Raw genomic sequence first — 22,186 nt, 5'->3', positions numbered from 1 at the left:
GTTTCCTTCTTGCAGGAATATAAGACCTGCAACCCAGAGAGCTGCCCAGAGGTGCGCAGGAACACGCCCTGGACCCCTTGGATGCCCGTCAACATCACCCAAAACGGTGCTCGTCAGGAGCAGCGCTTCCGCTACACGTGCCGTGCCCAGCTGTCTGATCCCCACGAGCTGCAGTTTGGGAGGAAGAAGACTGAGAGTCGATTCTGCCCCAATGATGGGTCAGCTGTGTGTGATACTGACTGTACGTCTTGCCGGCTCTGGGGGACAATAGGGCAAGCTTGTATGTGGTGGTGGAAGGGGGAATCATCTCAGAACAACAAGAACCTGGTTTTGTCTGCATAAGTCTCGACATGTACGGCTAGTGTCACTGCAGAATGGCAGGGAAGGAGCAAGCCCTTGAGCTCTGTGCTTATAGCAGTGAATTTGTTCTTGGCACTGCCAGGCTGCCCCGAAGGGAACAGGCAAATAATGAGGGTGTAGAGAAGAAGAGGAGAGCCACTCTACAGGACAGTGTGTCTTTACTCTTTCTCTTGGGAGATCCCCTTGTGCACTGCCTCCAGGGTTATTCCCTTCACTACTGCTGTGATGCAAAGCAGTGTCCTGAGGACACAGCCTCAGCTGCCACAGTTTGCTGCCCAGAAAGGTTATTATTTATCAAGGTTATCAGTAGACTGAGTTTGTGTGTGTACAGATTTCATTTTGCATCTAAGCTTAGCTGTAACTCTGTGGAACAAAACTCTTGCTGAGGGCTTTCAACAGAAATTCTTCCCCAAGGCACATAAATGCTGATTTTATTCATGAGTTGAAGTCCTTTTTAAAAGCCCAACAACTGATTAATTTGTGTTCATGTGGTGTCTTTGTTTTCCTTGAAGCTCTTGTTGATGACCTCCTCAAGACTGGTAAGACCACTGCACGGATTATCAATGGGGGCTGGTCCTTCTGGGGAGCCTGGTCTTCCTGTTCCAGGGACTGTGAGTTGGGCTTTAGGATCAGGAAGAGAACATGCACAAATCCAGAGCCTAAAAATGGTGGCTTGCCCTGCGTGGGGTCAGCGATGGAGTACCAAGACTGCAATCCGCATCCCTGCCCAGGTAACCATGATCATCTTCCTGCATGAAATTCAGAGGTGTTCTTCCCCACCATAATGGTAGCACCACAAAAAAAAATCAATATTTCCAAGCTGCTTTTTTTTTTTAATTTGGGGGATTTTTTTTTAAAGCTATTGTAATGACCCATGTATGTGATCTCTAGTGCTATGACTTACATTTTACCTAGGCTCAGAGGGTAACGGCCACATCCTCTAGAGGAAGTAGTATTGTGGCTTGTCTAGCAATTTTTTGCTTCAAGGTTTAATCCTCCATCCAGTGGAGGGCATCACGGTGCATATGCACCTTAATGAAGAGACAGGCTTAATAAATGTGGCTTAATACTGTGTAGAGATGCTTGATGTGGCGGTTCTTCTTGTGAACACTTGTTTCTTCCCCCTCTCCTGCTTACGTATTGTTCTTGCGATGGGCATCTACTCTTGACATCAGTTACCATTTCCTGCACAGCCAGCAGGGAGTATTCTTGCCTGGTTTCCTGGTTTTCGAGTTTGTCCTCATGTTTATGTTGCACTCCTGGTCCAGAATAGTAATAATAGAGCATTGACTACTTTTTCACTTATCCTTCTCCTTGCTCTGTAATAACTAACTAGATTAAATTTAAGTGATCTTACACAAATTACCTTGCCTCTTTGCAGTTCTAGTAATTATCTACCTTGGCAATATAGTTTGTGACCTACACTTGAAAATGCCTTATTATAATAATATTATTATGAATCTAAAATTCAATACAAAGATAAAATTCCAATGCAGATAGGAAAATATGATCAGAATGTGCAGCAAAAGCGTAGCAGGAGTGTAAAATATTGCACTCTATGGCCTATAAGGAGAAAATAACTAGCACTATAAAGGCAGCTATTAGTACTATTTTGGAAGCTCTCAGTGGCTTTTCACTAATGTCTGTGCCTTTCTTCTGTGCTGTTTTCTCTCCTTGGACACTATGATGTTTTACAATCTGTTCTGAGTGCATGATTACTATTTCTCTGTGTCTCCCTCCTTTCCTGCCTCACTCAATGTGTATACACAAACCCATGGTTTATCTTGCACTAAGTCATCAGGTTATTATCTTCTGAAATAATGGCATGTGGACACATAAATCAGGCAGTCTAGTAGCCTGGCAAGGGGGTGGGGGAATCAAGGATCTTAAGTCCTTCCCTAGTTTTACTATTAACCTGTTATGGGGCTGTGCTCAGATAAAGCCTCTGATTTTCTTCTTCCCTGAAGGTTGGAACTGGAGGACTTGGGTCCCCTACAGAAAGGTGCCATAGAAGCTCCACTTAGGTTGTACAGCACTTCTTACTCAAGTAAATCTGCTGTTGCTGTAGGTGAAGCGACAGGAGGCAATATAATAATGACAACACTGTTTTATAGAAAGATGTAGCGTAGCATAGCATAGCATAGTTCAGTGACTACCCTAAAGAATAGTTTCTATTTTGGCACTTTATGGTACTGAGTATTTTTGTGCATAGACTTCATTCTGCATCAGCAGAGTGCAGCACATTCATACTTTCTCTTGATATGAAGTTCTTGTTGTCAGGCCCAAATGTCCTGGGGTGCAAGCAACAGCTAGCTAGTCTGGGCAGGGTGGATCTGGAAGGTGAGAGAAGTAACCGACAGCATCTACCTCTCTCTCCTTTCTTTTCAATGTCCTTCAGTGAAAGGCTCATGGTCTTGCTGGACTCCTTGGTCTCACTGCTCAGCAACCTGTGGAGGAGGACACTACCAGCGCACACGGACTTGCACCAATCCAGCTCCGTCGAGTGGAGAGGATATCTGCATTGGTCTGCACACCGAGGAGGCCCTTTGCAACACACATCCATGTGAAGGTAGCCAGTTCTTGTCCCTGCTCCACTTGTCTTGGGTGATGGTGAGAGCAACCACATCTGCAAAATGTTCAAAAAAATAAAGCAGAAACACCACCAGTGAGAAGCCCTTTTGTCCATTCAGTAAATGTCTGTTGAGCCAGGGAAAAAAGAGATGTCCCAGTGTTCAACTGCAGTGCATCGCCTTTCTCTTTACTTGTTTGCTAGCCTGTACTCTGGCATTTTGGTGCCAGACAGGCAAAATCTTGTTAACATCTGATCCATTTAAAATAATTGAAAAAGCAGGAGCTTGGTTCTTCAGTGTGGAAGCTTACAAGACAAACAAAAGGAGTCCTGAAGCATCAATCTGTACAGTTGCTGAAGGGACAATCCTTCCTTTTTCTAACACAGACAGGCAGATGAGCGTGTGCTACAGCTCAGAGGACAGGGTTTAGATCTGTGCTGGTTTTGAACTGCCTTTGTGTATTTCTGATCCAGTTCAGGCTGAGTCCTGCCCTTGGGAACATCAGCAAAACTCTCTACCTGCTGTAACTTGTGCTGGCTGTTTGGGGTATCCCTGGGAGGCCACCTCAAAATTTGGAGATTCTGGTGCAACATTGCCCCATCCAGCTCCTTGTATGTCTTTAACCAAAGAGCTGATACAGGAGCTTTTAAGACAGCTCTGTGCTGTGCAGTGCTCCACCAAGCATTGGTTCAGTCTGTATTAAGAAAACTACAACCTGACAAGAAGGATGTGGTGCTTGCATTGTTATTTGTATTAAGAAAATTAAATCCACTAAAGGCCCCGGATTAGATGTGCAAGAGAGGCCCAGGCCAAGATCTGGACCTTCTTCAGCATGGGAGAAGTTTGGTATCTGCAAGGGATCCTTTCCTCTCTTGGTGACATTGTCTGTGTGCTTTCCTGATCTTGTATTTCAGGTGGCTGGTCAGAGTGGTCTGAGTGGAGCCTGTGTAATGAGGAGGGCATCCAGTACCGCAGCCGTTATTGCGAAGTGCACAGCCCAGACTCGTCTCAGTGTGTCGGAAACAGCACGCAGTACCAAGATTGCCTATATAATGAAATTCCTGGTACGTACAGTGTCACGAAGGAGGGAGAGAGTGGGCTGATTCAGGGAAGCAGCTTGTGCCTGGACTGCTAGGCTGAGATTTTCTGTACTATAAATTGGGTTTGGATGCTTCTAGAAGAACAAGCAAACAAATATGTTATAAATTCCCTTGTGGCAGGCACATTAAGGGCATTCCTTTAAGGCAGCTTGTTTTTTCTGTAAAATAGAATTACCTAGATCTGTAATAAATAACTAGTATTACTTCACCTGAATTGCAGCTTTTAACATTGCATAGTTCATCTCAGGCTGGGTTATAAAAATTAACTCTGTCCTCAGTATGGATACAGGCAACAGAAGGTCCTTGAGTTCAGGTATCAAAAGAGGCATCCCAAAAGAGAGAAGAAATAAGGTGAGGCAGATGGAGAAAATTGGTGTGGGGAGAGATTAATCAAGGGCCTAACAGAGCAACACTGTTGATGGACAGATGGTCATCAACATCTTCCACCCTGTGTTTTGTGGAAATTGAATATCTCAGGCAAATATTTGATATGGATCTAGACTGAAGAACCGCCTTCTACATGTTTTTTTCTGGATTACAGTGCTCTGACGTAAAAATCTGGGATCTCTAGGCAATGGTACCCTTCTTTTTCATGTTTTTTTTTTCCTCAGCTATCTAATTTCCCCTAAATTGAAGAAGCTAAAGTGGTCAGGTAACAGTTGTGGAATTGTCAGGTCTTTGGAGAGGTTTTATTGCATGTGTTTCACACTCTGAGCTTATCATTCAATTTAAGAGACTCTCAACTTGCTGCAGAAAACATGAGCAGCTTCTTGTGTCTGGAGCACAGGGGGTTTAATTACTTAAAGAAGTTAAGTGATGGCAAAATGACCACTTTCTCCAATCTTCTTTTCTTTGTTTAGTGATCCTGCCAGCCTCCAGCATTGATGAGAGCACGAACTGTGGAGGTAGGGTACCACTAACTATATATCTTGTTTTTTATCTTAACCTAACTTCTTTTCTCCCTGTGCAGTATCAACCAAACCATTAATCTGTACAGCTCGTATCCCACTGATAGCCTTAATTCCACTGGAGTCTTGCTGTCTGAGTAAGACTAGAGGAACGTATTGCATGTCCACTTGTCAGTTCTGAAAATTTTATTTATCTCAGGGTTTGAGTTGGCCACTGAGGGTCATTAATTACCAGGGAGCATATTGCTTGTCTCTCTATACCCACAGGGTAAACGGTTCAGGAGAAAGGAAGGGATATTCCTCATTTCGCCACTGTAAGCCTCCAGCTGTTTAGAGACAGGTGGTTTTAAATAACTTATAAAGATTTTCGTGAACAAGGTCTCTTAGACACATCCTTTTCTGATATAGAATGAGATTAGAGTTTATACTTGTCCCCCAAGCACTTCCTTTCATTCAAGTCCTCACCTCTCACAGAAGTTGTGTCTCCTTTCTGCATGTAACTTGGAAAGATCCAGTCATTACTGTCACTTTTCCACTGCCCTAGGAGCCCCTATGATAAAAATGCAGACTAAAGAAAATGGCAGGTTCCTTCGACATTTTAAAATGCTAGTTTCACACTAATGACCATGTCAATTCCTGCTAGCATCACATCCCTGCTTTCCTGAGATCTAGATGATCTGCAGGCTGCCAAAATCTCTTCTCCCTGTAGAGATCATGGCAAAAAAAGGCACACCACCTGTGGCATGGAAATGTGGCCTCTCGGCTTGTGGCTGTGGGGCAAGCAGTGGAATTAAGATTTCGGCACCTGCCCTGTAACAGTTGGCTTTCTGCGTCACTCCTTCTCCCTCAGAGGGTGCAACGTCTCTGATTCAGTTCCAGGACTCCTTGCACTCTTCTGTTATGCACCTCATCCACATTTACTTCATTTACAACCAACACTGTATTTGCTGTTGCAATCTACATTTTACCATAGCTAATATTTTTTATTACTTAGTCTTCCACAATATTTGGCAACAAAGCCAATCAATAAATATTCTGTTGAAGCATCTCAAAAAATCCATATTTTCAAAGTGATGAATCAGAAAGCTTCCCCTCAGGGACTTACATGCTGCAAACAAAACAATTTAGTTTTTCCCTATGATACGGCTAAAAGTCACTAGAAAAAAATCAGATGAGTCTTTCAAAGGTGAGAGTGAAATGTAAGAGAGCTTTACGTTTTAGAAAGGATTTCCTACTGTAGTGACTTGCAAATGTAGCATTGAAACAAAACATTCACTGTGATATAAGGAAAGCTGGGCAGGAGGAGAATGTGGCAGTTTCGTGTGGCTTTACTGAGCACGGGTGCACATTCTGTGTTTTAGCTCTCGTGAATGATGCAAAGCAGACAGAGGTTTTTAGAAAGGAAATGTCTTTTTGGAAAAGTCTTGGAACATTTAGTAGGAAATTGTCATATTTCTGCTGGTTTTCTGGACCATCATCCAAAACACAATAGAAAGTGGCAATCTTGCAATAGAATTTTATAGTGTGGTTTAAAAAATAAATGTAGCTCATCAATCTAATAAATTCTGTATGTTCCTTGCTGTAATTATGATTGAAGTGCATTACTTTGCTGTAGAACTCTATTGGTTTTGTTCTTTTCAAACTCAGGAGGATATTTTTTAACTAAAGATTAGAGGAGAGCTGTAGACTAATGGGCAGAGTTCTCTATTTGAAAAGCATATCAGTTAAAATGTAAGATGGTACCAAAAAAATGTGCACCGTGATCAGACTAAGAATGAACCTCATTTCAAGCCACTCCCTGAGTAGTCCCTTCCATTTCTCTGCACACAGGCAAGCCAACACAGCAGTCTGTCCAAATGAATTGGCTTTTTTAAGTATTAGGGAAATTTTATTGCTGCAGTCGCCGCCGAGCTGATGTGGCTGACCCCTGGAACAGCTGCCCTGGGGGCCAGCAGTCAGGGTCCACCCCAGACACTGAAGCCCTTGTCACTGCTGTTTGAAAGATGGCAGAGCAAAGGCAGAGAGGAAAGGCAGTAGCATTTGGACTCATCACTGCTGATTCTTTTTTCTGTACGTTCCCCCCTGCACATAGCAAAAAGCAACAGGGTCATAAAGTTTTGCCACCCAAGATTGCCTCTGGTTGCTTCATTAACTTGGTGGCTATAAAGGTCACTACTGTTTGTTCTGTTGTCAGTGGAGATCTGTTGTTGGTTGGTTTTAGCATGGGTTTTGAGTCTGAGGTACAGGAGGAATGAGGAGTAGTGTTTGACTTTGTCTTCCCCCACCAGCCAGAGCTGTGAGTTAGGTACCTCCCAGCGCGTGGGATGCACAACTGCAGCTCCTTCCAGAGGTCAGCGCTGTGCTTGGAGGGTGCTGCTACAATCCCACATGCAGAGATCTCTGTAGGAGGCTTTTATTGTCCAAGAGCTTTTCTTTTTGAAATATTTGCACTGCAGCTACCCTGCTGGCACCTGCCTGCAACCGGCTTTCTATCTCTGCAGTTCATGGAGAAAGCCAACAAAGAAGTGTTTTTCAAGCAGTTCCCTCCTTTCCTTTTTCCACCTTATCTTTCCTATTCCCTTGAGGACCCCTGTTTCACTGCTAGTGGTACAAATACACCTCAGAGGTAGTGCAGACATGGCCAAGGCAATGCTGCTCCGTGAATAAGCAAGAATGCTGAGCACACTTGGATTACATGGGGGAGGAATGTGTATCTCCCCCACCCCACACACAGTCCCATAGGCATTTTGGGCAGCTGACAGAAAGGGCTTTCCTCTCCCTTCCCCTTCAGAGAAACATTGAGCATTTTTATCCCCTCATTTCCATGACACGCACATGCTTTGGAATCCATTAATGTGCATTGTTTGTACGGCTCATTTCTTTAGCTGTCAGCTTAACATAATGTTTAGTTTCAATATCAATAGCGAGGAGGGAGGAGAGACAGGGAGGGAGCTTTGAGAAAACAATGCATGAACCTGTTAAACTGCACAAGGCAGAGCTGCAGTGGGGAGACCGATTTGCCGGGGGATTATGTCAGTTTATGTTAGAACGTAAGGCGCTGGTTTCAACAGCTTATTAATGTGGATCCCAAGATGTCATAGCTCTGGTTTGCACCTGTGGTCTTCTCAGGAGAGGGAAAAAGGCTGTTCTTTAAAAATAGCATCTCTTGTCATTTCTCTTGCAGGGTTTAGTCTCATCCATCTGATTGCCACTGGGGTCTCCTGTTTCTTCGGCTCTAGCCTCTTAACGTTTGTGATTTATGTGTACTGCCAGCGGTGTCAGAGGCAGTCCCAGGAGTCAACCGTTATCCACCCAACCACTCCCAACCATCTCCATTACAAGGGCAACACAACCCCCAAGAATGAGAAGTACACCCCTATGGAGTTCAAGGTAGGGTGCTTGATGACAAATACCACAAACAGCTTGCTACTACCTGAACAAATTCTCTATTTATGTCATGGTTTGAATTGGGTACGTTTGTGTTTCTGTGCCCAGCTGTTGGCATTACACATGGGACTGAAGGGGCGTTTAGCCATACTGTCACAAAGGGGTTAAAAAAATCCTATTAGTGCAATGGGATTTTGTTCTTTTTCACAGTCCTGATGAATGCCAGTCTGGCAAGTACATACCAAGATACTCCAGCACATTCTGACTATTGTATGTACACAAATTGTCCTCTAAGAAATCAGTGAGAGCTCAGTTCAGTGCATTGTTAGTGCATGGTAAGAGGAAATGGAGGGGAGGAAGAATAAAAATGGAAACTTCATTAGACTAATAGCTGGGAAAATGCTTATTGGTAGGATGAGATTCTGGAAATGCTTTGGGAACTGCAAAATTGGAGAGAATGAGAAAGCAAAGAGGGTACTGCCCTACTGCGCTATCAGTACCAGAGAGAACTTACCCAAGCAGCCATGCACAATTCAATGATAGCAGCAGAACTGAGAGCTGAAGCCTTAGGAGAAGATGAGTGTTGACGTGGCATACTCTGTTGACATGTCTGCTTGCTAAGGAGAACGTCACCCATTGTCTGAGCATATAGGACTAAGGGTGCAAGAGACAAGACACTGAGACAGTAGAGCATCGCTGTATTTGAACATCAGTCTCCAGGTGAAACGTGGGATCAGAGAAGTGAACAGTGGGATGGGTGAAGGGGCTTCATGTCACCACAGGAGGAACAGACTGCCTAAAGTCACTTGAACAGTGTGGAGCATTATTTGGGAATGAACACAAAACGGAAGGAAACCCTGCAGCTGCGTGTTCCTTCATACAGCCATGTGCTGTTGACATTTGGATTGTCTGTTTCTGCTGATCTGGCCCAGCTTCTGACAGAGACCCAACAATAAGATCAGCGGTGGGACTGTTGCCATAGTCTAAACTCCTTGGGTGTCAGGAACTGTTTTTACGTAGGGATTTTATAATGCTGGGCACAGGATGACTCCAGATACGTGGCCGTGCTTTGCAATGTGAATAGACATCAGAACTAAGAGCTTGCATCAAATCATTTGAAAAGAATCAATGTTGTTTTGGTGTTTCAAAGGAAAGCAATTTGAGCTGGAAAATACCAGACCAGTTTGGCAATAAGCATGTGCTGAATTCCTTGTGTTGGGCAGTGCAGCCTGTCAGAGGAACCTGCTGCCTATAAACGCAGTCTCAGAAATACATTTCCTTACAGCATAAGGGTACAGTTGCATAAAGTTTAATAAGGGTGCAGCATCATAATGCGAGTCAGCATGGATTTGTGGAAAGTAAATCATGTCAAGCAAATTGGATTCCTTTTTTTAAATTAAATAAATATTGATCTAGATAGGAGGGAAGCAGCAGACATATTGGGATTTTCAGAGGCTTTTAACCATGTTTCACAGGATGTATTATTCTACACACTCTGCATATACAGGTTAGGTAATAAATTATTAAGACAGGTAAAGAACTGGGACCTGATCCTAGAAACTTCAAACTATGAGGGTAATCCTTGCAGTTATGTGAGTAGTTGTGGCAAAGTCAGTAAGAAGACCCAGATGAGAAAGGCTTGCAGGAATAAGGAGTTGAGCAAGAGTATCCCCTTGTTTCCTACATAGCAAAACTTATTTTTGTGGCCAAAGCAGGTAGTTATAGGGTTGGCTTTGCATTAACATTTTCTTCATGATTTATGTTGTGCTATCATATGTTATCAGATGATGCTAAGAATGGTTACAGTTTAGAAGGGTGAAGTTGTTTGCAGAATTATCTTGATCAATTGGGTAAGTGGATTATGAAATGCAATATGTCTATGCTGAGTGGTGCAGTGGAGTAGAATTAATAACAAAGTTAAGCAAAGTTTAAAATAGCAGCAGATTAGTTAATGTAGTATCAGGAGGGAGTTGACCTCTGTGTTAGATCCATCTCTGAATACTTGATCTAGTGTGTAGTAACAGTGAGCAGCTGTTAGAGTCCTCTTTTGAGGGACGTAAAGAGCCTAGGCATTAGATGAAGTTTTGAAAAGTCTCGTTTATTTAAAGGAAGGCATTAGCTAACTGGGTCTGTATGAGTTAGGCTGTGGGGAGAAGGGACTTGGACACAAGGAGAGATAGACCAGATGGGACTTATTTATTGAATGTTAGGAAGTGAAAGAGTTCAAGGGCATAAATCTGCAGTCATTGGACAGACCAAAACTAAATGTTTAGGAGCAAGGGGCTACTTACTGAGAAGAACTCAGAGTCATACTCTTTCAGTGTGGTGAATGAGGCAAAGAGATTTACAGACAGGATAAAATCTGTTTATCAAGTGAAGCCCCTTTTCTCTATTCCTGTTGAGTATTTCCTTATGTTCATCTTCTCTATTGGCCCTCCTTTCTTAAACTCTTGCCTGAAAATGTCTCATTTAATACTACAAATTTGCCACTCCTCAGTGTTTCCTTGAAGAATATAGTGTTAGTGCAGTAAGAGGAAGGCTCAGTGTGCTCTGTGCTGTGTAATTACTTACAGAACTCGTTATTAGCCAGCTTTATATTTAGGAATAACTGGCAGATTTTTCTAAGGGTCAGGAGGGAGTTTTTCATGCCTTCAAGGAGCATGTGTGGTTTTATTGTGATGCTACACAATTAACATTCAAGGGATGGAGGAGCTAAAATTCACCTTCTGGAAAATGAGGGCTGGACTGAGCTTGGATATGGGCCTATCTGAATTTACAATGTGTATGTATGAAAGAAAGTAAAACCACCTGAAATTCCAGATTCTAAACCCAAGTAAGCTTCTACTCAGCAGATACCAAGAGAACTGCCCCCAGTGTTTTTTAGGTAATGAAAGCAAAAGAATTGTTGTATGCTTGTGTGTGAGAAAGAGTTAATAAAGCCACAATTAAGGAAATACATGGTGTATAGACTACTTTTCAGTGACAGAGAATGATAATACACAGTGACATGATGGTATCAAAAGGCTAAGCATATGCACAAGTCTATTATTTTCCATTCTTCGATAATAACAAGCCTTCTGCAACCATCTTTAGTTTGTTTTCATCTTGAAATATCTCTCTCTCTCCAATCAGCAGGTGAGCATGGTAGAAGGTTTGGCAGTGTTACATTCCAATGTGCAGCACTGAACTCAAACTCATAATTCAAGGTGAATTTTGTATGAAGGCAGATTTTAATGAAGGAAGTGCTAGCTGATATGAGCCTTGTTGGACATTTCAGCACAGCAATGCAGTAAGTCAGATCAGATGTAAATATCATACATAATGGTGACCTATTGATCATTTAGCTGATGCTAACTTGCCTAGGCAGTGTTTTGCAGAAGAGTGTTTTATTTTTGCTGGCTTCTTTTTCCTTCCTGTTTTGCTTCCTCAAGAATGCTATGAGGTTTCTTATTAGCTATTTTAGCCATGATGTCTTAAAAGATTTCATGCATATGCATTTACCAGCAGCACGTTGATTTTGATTTGCTATTCACAGATTGTAGGGGAGAGACCTTTTGGGTCACCTAATAAGCAGTTCATGTTTCATTAATTGGTTAAAGTTCATACAGCACTCTGACAATATTGAAGACTGTGCAGAACAAGAGCATAATGAAATAAAAATTATCTGCTCTTCACATTTTGGCATGATGGGTTACAGAACCACCTACAACCTTCCTAGTACTGCCATGCCGATTAGTTAATAACTGGCTATCAAAGCAGAGAGGAGATCCTCTTTTTTAACATCTTGCTTCAGCTACTCAGTGACTTACTCATGTGAGTTACTTCTTAGCACCATGCTGATGGAAAGCCAGATGATCCTGCAGTACAAGTGGGAGGATATAAGGGTCAAGGTTGAGCCCTTGTGAATTGGGAGCTCTTGGAACAGCCACACATAGAGAAAGGGTTTGGACTGAACTTCTTCCTATTGCTAAATCCTCTGCCAATAAAGAGAGCCAACTTTTTATCCTACATGGGAATTGAACATGCAAAGGCTTCTGCACATTGGTCCAAATCCAAAATCCAATGTCCTTTGGATCAGGCCAGATGGGATTAGTGAGAAATGTAAGTTTGCAGGATGGTCATGATGATGATTCTGCAGATTTTCTTCTCCATTGTGCTGGACAGACCTCCCTCTGTCCTTTCTTCCTTAAACACAGATTTAGTCAGGGGTCATACAGTCAAACTCTTTTTGTACTGACGCCTCAAATAAGCTAAGGAAGCGCTTGAGTGTTGCATCTGCTCCAGGCATCACCACTGCTCTCAGAAGCTAAGGGCCAAACAGTGAAGTTGTGCTCAAGCGGAACAGTAATTTATGTCAATGAGCAATTTTATTGTGAGAGAAGATGAGGTGAGAACTGAGTGAGATTCCAGGATATGTATGGCAATGAAAGAGGGAAACTAAATATTTGATGTATCACCTGATACCTGAAGTTTCTGGGAGGACATCAGAACAACACACATTAACTTGAGTAGGACTGCAACTCCTCCACTTGCCCAAAATTACAGCAAATATAAGTGCTACTACCAGAAAATGGGAGGAATATTCAGTATTTGGGATTCTGTATAAGTTAGAAACTACAAAGAATATTCTTTAATAAAGTGAGAACAATGCCCTTGAAAATCAAATAATGCTGCAGAGCAGGCACCTCTTGCAAAGGACTCTGGACACCGTGATTCACACTTCGTTACTAACCCCCAAAAATTCATGGCAATAAAATACTAATGTGGGGAGGGTTATGAAACAGAAATCAATTCTGTCTTTGGAAGAAGAATTTCTCTGAATAAAACAAGAGGCTGGGACTTTGGTGTGGCTTTCAAGATTGCAAAAAGAAATAGAGCTCAGGGTATAGGAAAGTGGATCCCTGTATGGATTTTAAATGTCTCTCTCTTGGTGATGGTCATTTTCATTGCCACTGAAAATCATACCTTTTTCATAGCAGGAGACAGCCAGTGGATCAAGTTTAAATGAGCTTTAACTGCTGTCATGTGCCCTAGAGGAATGTTTGTCTAAGTCAGCCTTGGTCTCTGAGGATGTTTGTTTCTCTCTGCCATGGAAAACGTAGGGCTTCAGTGTCCTATCACTTAATTTGATATGTTGCTGCTTCAACTAAAATTGGCTAACCCATCTATTTGTAGTAATCACAGCACATACTCTGATAGCACTGGACCCTTTCCCTGTACATCATTCAAGCCCCAGGAAGGGCCGTGAAGTTCAGATATAAGGCAGCAGTTGATGATACTCAACATCATCAAAAAGTTATCAACGGCCTCCCTTAAGTATTTGCTTTAGCTGTGTGGCATTTTAGAGAGAGATTTCACTGATGTAATCAGTTGGGAAAAAAACCAAAACATGTATATATATAAAAATGTAGTAAATCAGATTGAAACATAAATTTTGTTCACAGTGAATTTGATGTTTAACAAAGACTATTTCCCCTGAACAAAGTGGCATTTAAGAACACTTAAGTGCTTGAATGGTAGAGTACATATTTTTAGTACTTACCATGAGTACAGTATTATTTGAAAAAGAATAGTAGGGGCAGGGGGCTGTACTGGCAAAGGAGCATTGTGCCCTTTCTTGTATGATCCTGCAGTTGCAAATATCACTTCAGGGGACTCTCAATTTACATAATGCCTGCTACGAAGGCAAAGTAAGAGAGCTTACTGATGGGGAAAAAAGGATTAAGTGGTGCGTCTCAGTCAAAATCTATTAGTGTCTTTTCTCCCCTTTATATCATTGGGTCGAGTCAAATTGAGCAGTCGAGCATGCCTGGAGGTGTGGCTGTCCTAGGATGATTGTGCCTGTGGAGTGATCTGCATCTCTTGGAGCTGTCCTCACCCCATGGCAGCAGTGGCTCAGCGGGTTGCTGTGTGCAAGTCACAGATGTCTCACCCTCATAGATACATTATTTAAGAGTAGGGGAAACTGCCAATTTGGATCTCAATGCTTCCTTGCTCCTTCTCCCTCGGAGATGCTAAGTAGCTGCTCACAGTGATCCCCCAGCAGAAATTGGTCTCCTCTGCATTCATTCCTCATGCAAACCCTTAATTTTACAGGGCTGTTGCTGCTCACTGTGGGCTGGGAATCCACATTGTTCCTCCTCCCCCACCATTTAAAGTCTCCAGCTTTTGGGGTGAATTTTTGCCTTGTTTTTTAAGCGATCTTGAGAAGTTTAAGTCACATTGGGGGTAGATGCTTCATGTTCATCCCATCATGTTTTTCTCTGTTGACTCAGCTCTCTCTCCTTCTCCTTGCATGACCAGGTGTATCTCCTCTGTGCCCAGGTCAGGGCTATGGTCCATGCTTTGCCTTCTTACAGGCTAGGCTAGTCATCATGAATGCTGACACGAGCCTTTCTTTGGGGTTGTATTGCTGCAGCTGTGATGATCTATGGATGCAGGCAAGACAGGTTTGTAGGTAGACAAGTTTTGGTTTGGTTTGGTTTGATTTTAATTAGATCAATGAGTATAACTGGAAAAAAATTGGCAGGTTTTTGATCATGTAAGCTGCTATTTCAGACCTGAAGACAGACAAATGTGTTCAAAAGTTTCTCTCATTTTTCCAGCTACACTAATTGATCTAATAATTCATATCATAATTTTTATTGCAATTTTTGCCTTTCCTAATTTCTCTGGGGTTGACACGTATGTGCCCCCACCCACCTGTGCTAGAAGAAGAATTAAATTAAGAAGAACTGCAAGAAGGGGAATAACAAAATCGCACTGCACTGACTGCCGTGTATTTACATGACTTCCCTCTGCTGGTGAGAAGAGGAATATTTCGAATATACCCTAGCCTCATTTGCTGAAAGTTAATGAATCCTCCTTGGTCCTGGTGCTTGAAGTGGTTCTTCCCTCCACGAAGCTCTGGCTGGCAGTGTTATGCACATGAGCTGAACTGGGAAATCCTCAGTGCCTCCAAGAATTAATGATGTGTTTGCAGAATAGTTTAAATGGAACCATGAAAGAGGCAAGGAGCTAAATTAAAGGGAGAGGATAATATTAGACAAACAATAAATACCAGAAAACGTACAACCTTTGTGGTAGGGGAGCTGCCTCACTATTCATCTGGAATAGCTCCTCTAGCGAATAATGGATTTTTGTGTAGAATTATAGAGAAATATCACTGCATACATACAAAATAAAGATAGCTGCATCAGTATTCAGAACTAGAGCTCAATGTCCAGAATGTATTTGGCACCTCTGAGAGAGGATAGCTGAAATACCTGAGCTATTTTCTCATGAACCATGACCGGCCTGTCCTAAAGAGCAATGGAGAGCTCAGGGCTGCTCAGGACGTGCTGGCTGCTGCCACCATGCAGGCTGCACAGGATGCAGCAACACTGTATCCATTGCCACCTTTCCCTGAGGCATCATTTATATGTGCATGATAGGTTTGGTGTAGGGTGAGCAGGAGTAGCTCTGCCTGCATTTCCCTATAGCTGGGAGAATCCTTATTAAGTCAGCTCTAACGTCATCCTGAGATTTGGCACCGAGCATGTGAATAAAGGAAAAGACTGAAACTCTGTGGATGGAGAAATCTAAATGGATCGTATCCCAGAGTCTGTGAGAACCAGCTAATGAACAACTCCAATTACCTTTATAAACATCGTGGATCTTGGGTAAACCCCCAGTGCCACGAAATGCAAAAGTAATACAAAAGCGTTTATAAGAAAGAAGGCCAATTTCCTCCTAGCTAATTGAGTCACTGTTGAGCTGCCCAAGTCCAATGCACTAAAATCACACAAATAGCTGCAGTAAGTCTGTGTGGGAAACGCGAGTTGGATTTGGGGATAAGGGACACTATCTGTAATCATACAGTCCCACATCGATAGAGTACACCTGGACCTCCCCCATTCAACAAATCATATCAAGTGGATGTTAGATCCCAGTAGGTCTTTAAAATTTGGCAGAGTTGGGGCCATACTTGAGGCTGAAACCAGGAGAAACAAATGGGATTGACTTGACTATGCTTTCAGTTACAGCAATGGAAACTCAATGAAACAAAACTGTGTCGGTGTTCATATGCAGGAAAATCTGAATTAGTATTGGAGAGGCAGCATATCACATACCCTGATGAAATGAAAGGTGCTTGGGCGGAACTGACAGCTGAGCTGGGACCCCAGAGCTGAGCAGGAAGAAATCGAACATGATCACTTTTTGCACAGTTTCAGCATTAGAACAAAGGGAAAGCACGAGGCTGAGCTGCATAAGGGCTGGTTAAAAATGTAGTTTCATTGGTCCATACACCTAAAGAAAAGAGGATGGTATTGGTGTCTTAAATGTGATGTGTAAGTAGAAATTGGCTTGGACAGGAATGCTGCTGCAGAGACTGATACCTGGCTAATGGACTGTGAACATCGGGCATTCGTTAATGGGAACATACGGGGCTATGGGGAGGAGTTGTTTCGGGCACCGCAAGCAGTAATGCAAGGTTTGGCTTTATTTAATATCTTCATTAATGAGCTTGGAAAGGGTGCAGTCAGTGTGTTAATTAAACTAGCAGAAGATATTAAACTGGGAGGTGTGTCAAAAAAAACCAGCCATTGGTATAGAAATAATAGAAAATAACCTGGGGAGGTTATAAATGTGGAGAAGTAACAAGGTGAGATGCAGCATGGGGAGAAAACAAAGCAATCTTGAGGAAAATAATCAAAAAACAGCTATTTAGAGGGTGAGAGGTACATGGGAAGCAATAAGACTGTAAGAGACTGAATGGAGTTAGCAGATGGCAAATTAGGCCAGGTTTTACTTTTATTTCTATTTTTTACTACACTTTTTTTTTTTTTCCTCCACTGCAGTTACACCTTTGCAATTCTCGGGCTAAATGTAGTGCTGTGGGCTGGCTCCGGGCTGCATGACTTGTGTTGCTAATTCACCAGAATCAGCAGCTCCGAGGCCATCTGAAAACTCAGGGCTGCTTACTCCAGTGTAAGTGGAAGGGGGCGGTGAGGACCACCTTCCCTGGACAGACCCACAGCTGCTCACTGGCCTTGCCAGTTACCATCAGCGGACACCCAGTCCAGCCCAGTTGCTCTAGGTGATCATCTGCACCCAATGCGGATTATTAAACTTAGTTTTAGAAGGCAGTGATTACACCTCTGGTGAGTTAATCTGAGCACCAGAGCATGAACGAGGGCAGGTGCTATAGCTCAGCTCACGAGCCTCTGTAGTAACACTGTAGTGTATGTGAGGGACATAGGAAAGGCACACACTGAGGCATAGTGGTGCAGCAAGGCAACAGTTTACACCTTCCCACACAGCTGAGATCGTGTCTGCTGTACCCTGTGCACCAGCTGTATTGGGAAGCAGCTTGGGGCAGCCCCAAATTCCTCTTTTGTGTCTGGTTACCACGTCATGAGTGCTGCCACCACCAAATTACTGGCAAGCCAGGGATAAATAGTAAGCTTCAGGCTAGACACTCGCACTTGCCAGTGGGAAGATTTCCATTAGCTCCTCAAACTTCAGTTTCCAGTTCAAAAAAATACTTAAACCTGGATTTAGCTCTAAGCAGGGACTGACTTCAGTTTGCCTTACTATTACATACAGCTTGTTTTGTCATCTTACTCATGTGGTTAAAGACAGAAGTGTGTCAAAGCATCTTTCTGACAATGGTCCTTTATGTTGCCAACTATGAAGGTTTTTCTAAGTTTAAAATGGCAGTAATATAACCTCACTCCCTCCTAAGTATAAGGATAAAATAGCTATTTTCAAACAGCTATAGAAAACTGTAGCTATTAATTTTCTTATAATTGAATGTTAGTTCCATTGTCAACCCAAGCACATCTACAGATGCTGCCGTCATTTGGGGGTTGTTTAATTTATTTATCAATAAGAGTGAACAAAGGATTTCCAGTCTAAAAATATGGTAAGCTTCCATCCGAAAAGAACATGCAATCATAAGTTTAATGTCCCAGTGGGATTTTTTTTTATCTCTTTTTGAGAGGAAAAACCTTCTTATATAGAAAAATAGGTTCCTCATCTGTACATCTACACTTCGCTGTAAATCCTGCAAACAGCCTCATTGAATTCATCAGAAGAAAACTCAACGCATAAACCCCAGCTACTGCTACCTTTGACTTCAGCATAGGCAGAGCTCAAGAGATTTTATAAAAGCATCAGGTGAGATTGTTTAGTGTAAGACACTTAGCAGATTTTTTAAGAAAGATCAGAAAAAAAAAGAATTTTTAAAGTCTTCAGAAATCACTCATAGCTTGCAGTAGATACACGGGTCTCATAAGGTCTTTCTGGCAACTTCCCATCTTCCCAGGGTCATTTGTAATGCATAGCTCGAGAGGCACAGCAGCGTTGTGGCATCCGGTGGATCAGGAGAAAGGGAGCGTGTGGGTGGGCCAGGCGTCATTTATTTTCCTGATGTCAATTATTGCCAAAAGAGGTTATTTTAGTCGTATGGTCTATTTTGTTGAAATGTAACTATTATGCTAATTATTTCCAAATTTACTGGTTAATTATAATTCTGAGATCTCTGCCTTGGTACTTCCAGAACTGTACAAGCTGTGGGAAATGTTTCATAATATTAATGTATTTCCTAAGTCATTTGGCTAATGTTCCTAGAATACAAAAAGTAACATCCTTTAACGAGAAGTCATGGCTAGTGCCATAAAACTGCTGATCTGCATCAAAAAGGCATTTTGCTCAGTCTGATTTCACTGCAAGAAACAAACAACTTAAAAGGAGCAAAAAGCAGCTAAATGTTGGATGTTGGCTACCTTACGTCCTTGCAGAATTCCCTTATCCTGCCATTCTCCTGGAGGATTAGGGGAGTAAGGGCCATCCCACTGTAGCTACAGTCAGTCTGTTGGATGCTGTTCCAAGGAAAATGGGATACGCTGCTTCATTTCTTTTAGGGAGAATTTTGAGATTGTGGCAAGGTTTTGTGACAGTGGGAATTTGTCCCTGAACTTTGCAGAGGCAGGATGCACAAGGGCTTCATTTGGATATTGCTAAGAAGAATGGGTTGATTACAGAGTTGCTGTCTCCTACCTGGACCCTGATTTTTAGACCTTTGCCTGTGTTAACAACAGTGATGACAAGGGTTAGCAGTGATTGGAGATGTTATTCTTGGTTCCTTAGTGCTTGCGCTCACTTTGTGATGAAGGAAAGGAGTTTTTCTTTGCAGTATACCAAGACATTTCACATTACAAGCAAAACTGCAAGATGGAAACTTCCATCTATGCAGTCAGTCCTGGCGACACATCTCAGATGAGTCATGCCCATTGGAAAGGTGTGCGCTGCATTGTTCAGCCTCTTCAGAGGTTACAGTGGTGACAACTAGACATGCTAGACAGATTGCTTTGAAGCTGCCCAGGGAGGTCACCCAACTTTTTCTTTCTTCTTTTTACCTTTTTAAAGAGGAAAGCCTCATGGGTGGGGAGTGGAAGAATTGAAATAATCCCTGTAAACAGAGAAATAGTGGAGAAACGGTGAGACTGGGGGGCATTTTCCTTGCTCACTGACTTCACAGGGACTGTGGTGCTGCACAGCCAGTGAAGATTAACCTACAAAACTCTTGGGAAATCTGCTGACTGTTTCCAACACCACCCCCAAAACAGAAAAGAAGATCTGTAGCTCAAAGAGAATGCTGAGCTCCAGAAAGCTGAGTGCTTTCTGCATGAGAAGGCTCCAGAAAACTTGTCATTGCATGTCACCCTGTGGGAACTACTTTATAGCTCTTATTTTGGTATTAGTTGCCTGTGCATCAGATGGTTTTAGAAGTATCCTTTTCACTTTAGCTTCTCAAAACCTATATAGAATTCCTTTTAATTGGAGGTGGGGAGATGTTCATCCCCTTTTAAAATCAAGTTTTGAAATTTCATGATTGTTTATTGAAAATTGAAACATTTGATCTGTTTGTGTGTAAGAGATGTTTATACAGCTTGTACATGCAGCTGTAGGATGGAAGTAGAACTGAAAGTCCCATTCTGTTACACATGATGTTTTGATACATCTGGGAGTATGTAAGCATGTAGGTCAGTGGATTATGACTTAATGATTTGGAGCAGAGACAAAATTTGGGGGAAGTGGTGGCAAGGCATTGCTGGAGAAAAAGTAATAAATGGAAAATCTGAATGATGACTTAGGCTAAAAATATCAATGGAGAAAGCTGAACGAAGTTGAATGTATGCATATGGCACAATGAAGTTGTGTTTAATGCATCCAACACTTGACTCTACCTTGGGAGAAGCAGCCTGCGAGTGTATGTCAGGATTTTGCCTCCAGTGTGAATACCAGGGGGCAGAGCAGCACACAAGGGTGAATATCTATAAACTTTCCCCTCAGACTCTTCCAGTTCTAACTAATTACTAATAAAATAGCAAGAGTGATAACAAATTGTTAATATATTTCTATAAATATTGAAGTAGTCAGGATTCTGTTGTGCTTGGCATAGACATGCATTTCACTGGCAACAAGATTGGGCCTTTTGATTAGTTGACAGATAACAGATAATGGAGAAAGCTGCTGCTGCTGCTTTACATGCTCTTAAAACCATATCCATCTTAGCCTGTCTGAAAACATCCCTGCTTGACAAAGCAGAGTTCCCGAGTGAGAGAAATTTTTTGTATATATTAGTCATATGCCAGTGCAACCTAATAAGGATCTTTTAAAGAAAGCAGTTGAAGTTGTGCTTGCTTTTGAGTGATCCACTTGGTTGGGTTAGCGCATGCTGGTGGCTTACCTTCTCCTAACAGGTTCTTGAATTGAAGTTAGCAGTGAACAGACCAAAAGAAAAAAATTATATCAAATATGCCAGGATGGCATGGATTATACTGGAAGGGAGAAAACAGGTAAAAGTATTTGGCTGATGCATATTGAATTTCTAGTTATTGGTTGAGTGGAGCCCTTTTTCTAATCACATTCTATAGGTTTTCATATTAGCTCAGGGTCTGGCCTCACTTCTGCATGAGGAATATTATGCTTGCAAAACTACCAGAGGCTGCTTTCTTCTCAAGGCAGGACAGAACCAAAATGAGGGCCAAAATAGGTTTCCGTCAGTGTTTGAAATACATCGTGTGTATAGCATAGAGATTTTGCACCAAGTGATGTTTCAGCAGTAGACATTGATGAGGGTTTCTCTGATCCTGCTTGCACAGCAACCAGTCCTAAGAGACTAGATGCAGGCATTAGTGGAGAAGGCATTAGTGTTTGATATGGGAGGAAGCAGACAACAAGAAGGAGAACATACAGGTTGAGTATCAGGAAAATTGTCATCAGTGAGGGCTGGTGAGTGCTCAGATGACAGACTCATCTCTCTGAAGGGTGCAGGACAGTAGTGCAGAAGGGCTCAGGCAGCAAAGGCAAGTCTTTCTGTATGAGCTCTTGTGCTCACTGCTCTCCTTTAGTCAGCTGAGTTAGTGCAGCCACAGAGAAGTCCCTGCAAAAGCACCGAAGAGTTGTCCCTTCTGAGAGGACTTTTTGGGCATTGTCTTCAGCCACAGCTTCTTGGCCACTGTAATACAGGGGACTTGGCTCAGAGGTGGCTGAGGTGAAGAGACATTTGTAGGAGTGGGGCCACGAGCAAGGTCTGTGTTAGTTACATGATCGTCTGTAGTTACATGATGGTGTTGTCTCTTGTCCTTTCTTGTTGGGACTGATAAATACTGGCGAAAGCACCTATGGGTCTTCATCCCCACAATAACTTCAGTGAATTCCAATTGTCAGGAGGCTCCGACACTGGCAGCATGACCCATATAGCACTGGAGGAATATCTTGCACATGGAAAGTCATTGGCCATCCTGTGCTGTCACAGCGAAGAATTGCAGGACAAGAGCAAGGGTTAAAGCTCTGAGTAAAACATCACAGG

General features: G+C 42.5%; 1 protein-coding gene across 1 annotated transcript in view; it reads left to right on the top strand.

The window, feature by feature from the left end:
• The window catches only part of SEMA5B (sema domain, seven thrombospondin repeats (type 1 and type 1-like), transmembrane domain (TM) and short cytoplasmic domain, (semaphorin) 5B), a 131,892-nt gene that overhangs the window by 107,076 nt on the left and 2,630 nt on the right, over window positions 1-22,186 (top strand). Inside the window, exons 15-20 of the mRNA XM_010185338.1 lie at window positions 16-241; window positions 873-1,091; window positions 2,759-2,929; window positions 3,845-3,994; window positions 4,891-4,935; window positions 8,123-8,328. Coding sequence (XP_010183640.1) covers window positions 16-241; window positions 873-1,091; window positions 2,759-2,929; window positions 3,845-3,994; window positions 4,891-4,935; window positions 8,123-8,328 — 1,017 coding nt within the window. The remainder of the gene's footprint in view (window positions 1-15; window positions 242-872; window positions 1,092-2,758; window positions 2,930-3,844; window positions 3,995-4,890; window positions 4,936-8,122; window positions 8,329-22,186) is intronic.

This window comes from Mesitornis unicolor, unplaced genomic scaffold (assembly GCF_000695765.1).
Source record: "Mesitornis unicolor isolate BGI_N332 unplaced genomic scaffold, ASM69576v1 scaffold31835, whole genome shotgun sequence".
NCBI lineage: Eukaryota > Metazoa > Chordata > Aves > Mesitornithiformes > Mesitornithidae > Mesitornis > Mesitornis unicolor.
The sequence above is the reverse complement of the archived record's forward strand: the minus strand, read 5'-3'. Positions and strand labels throughout refer to the sequence as shown.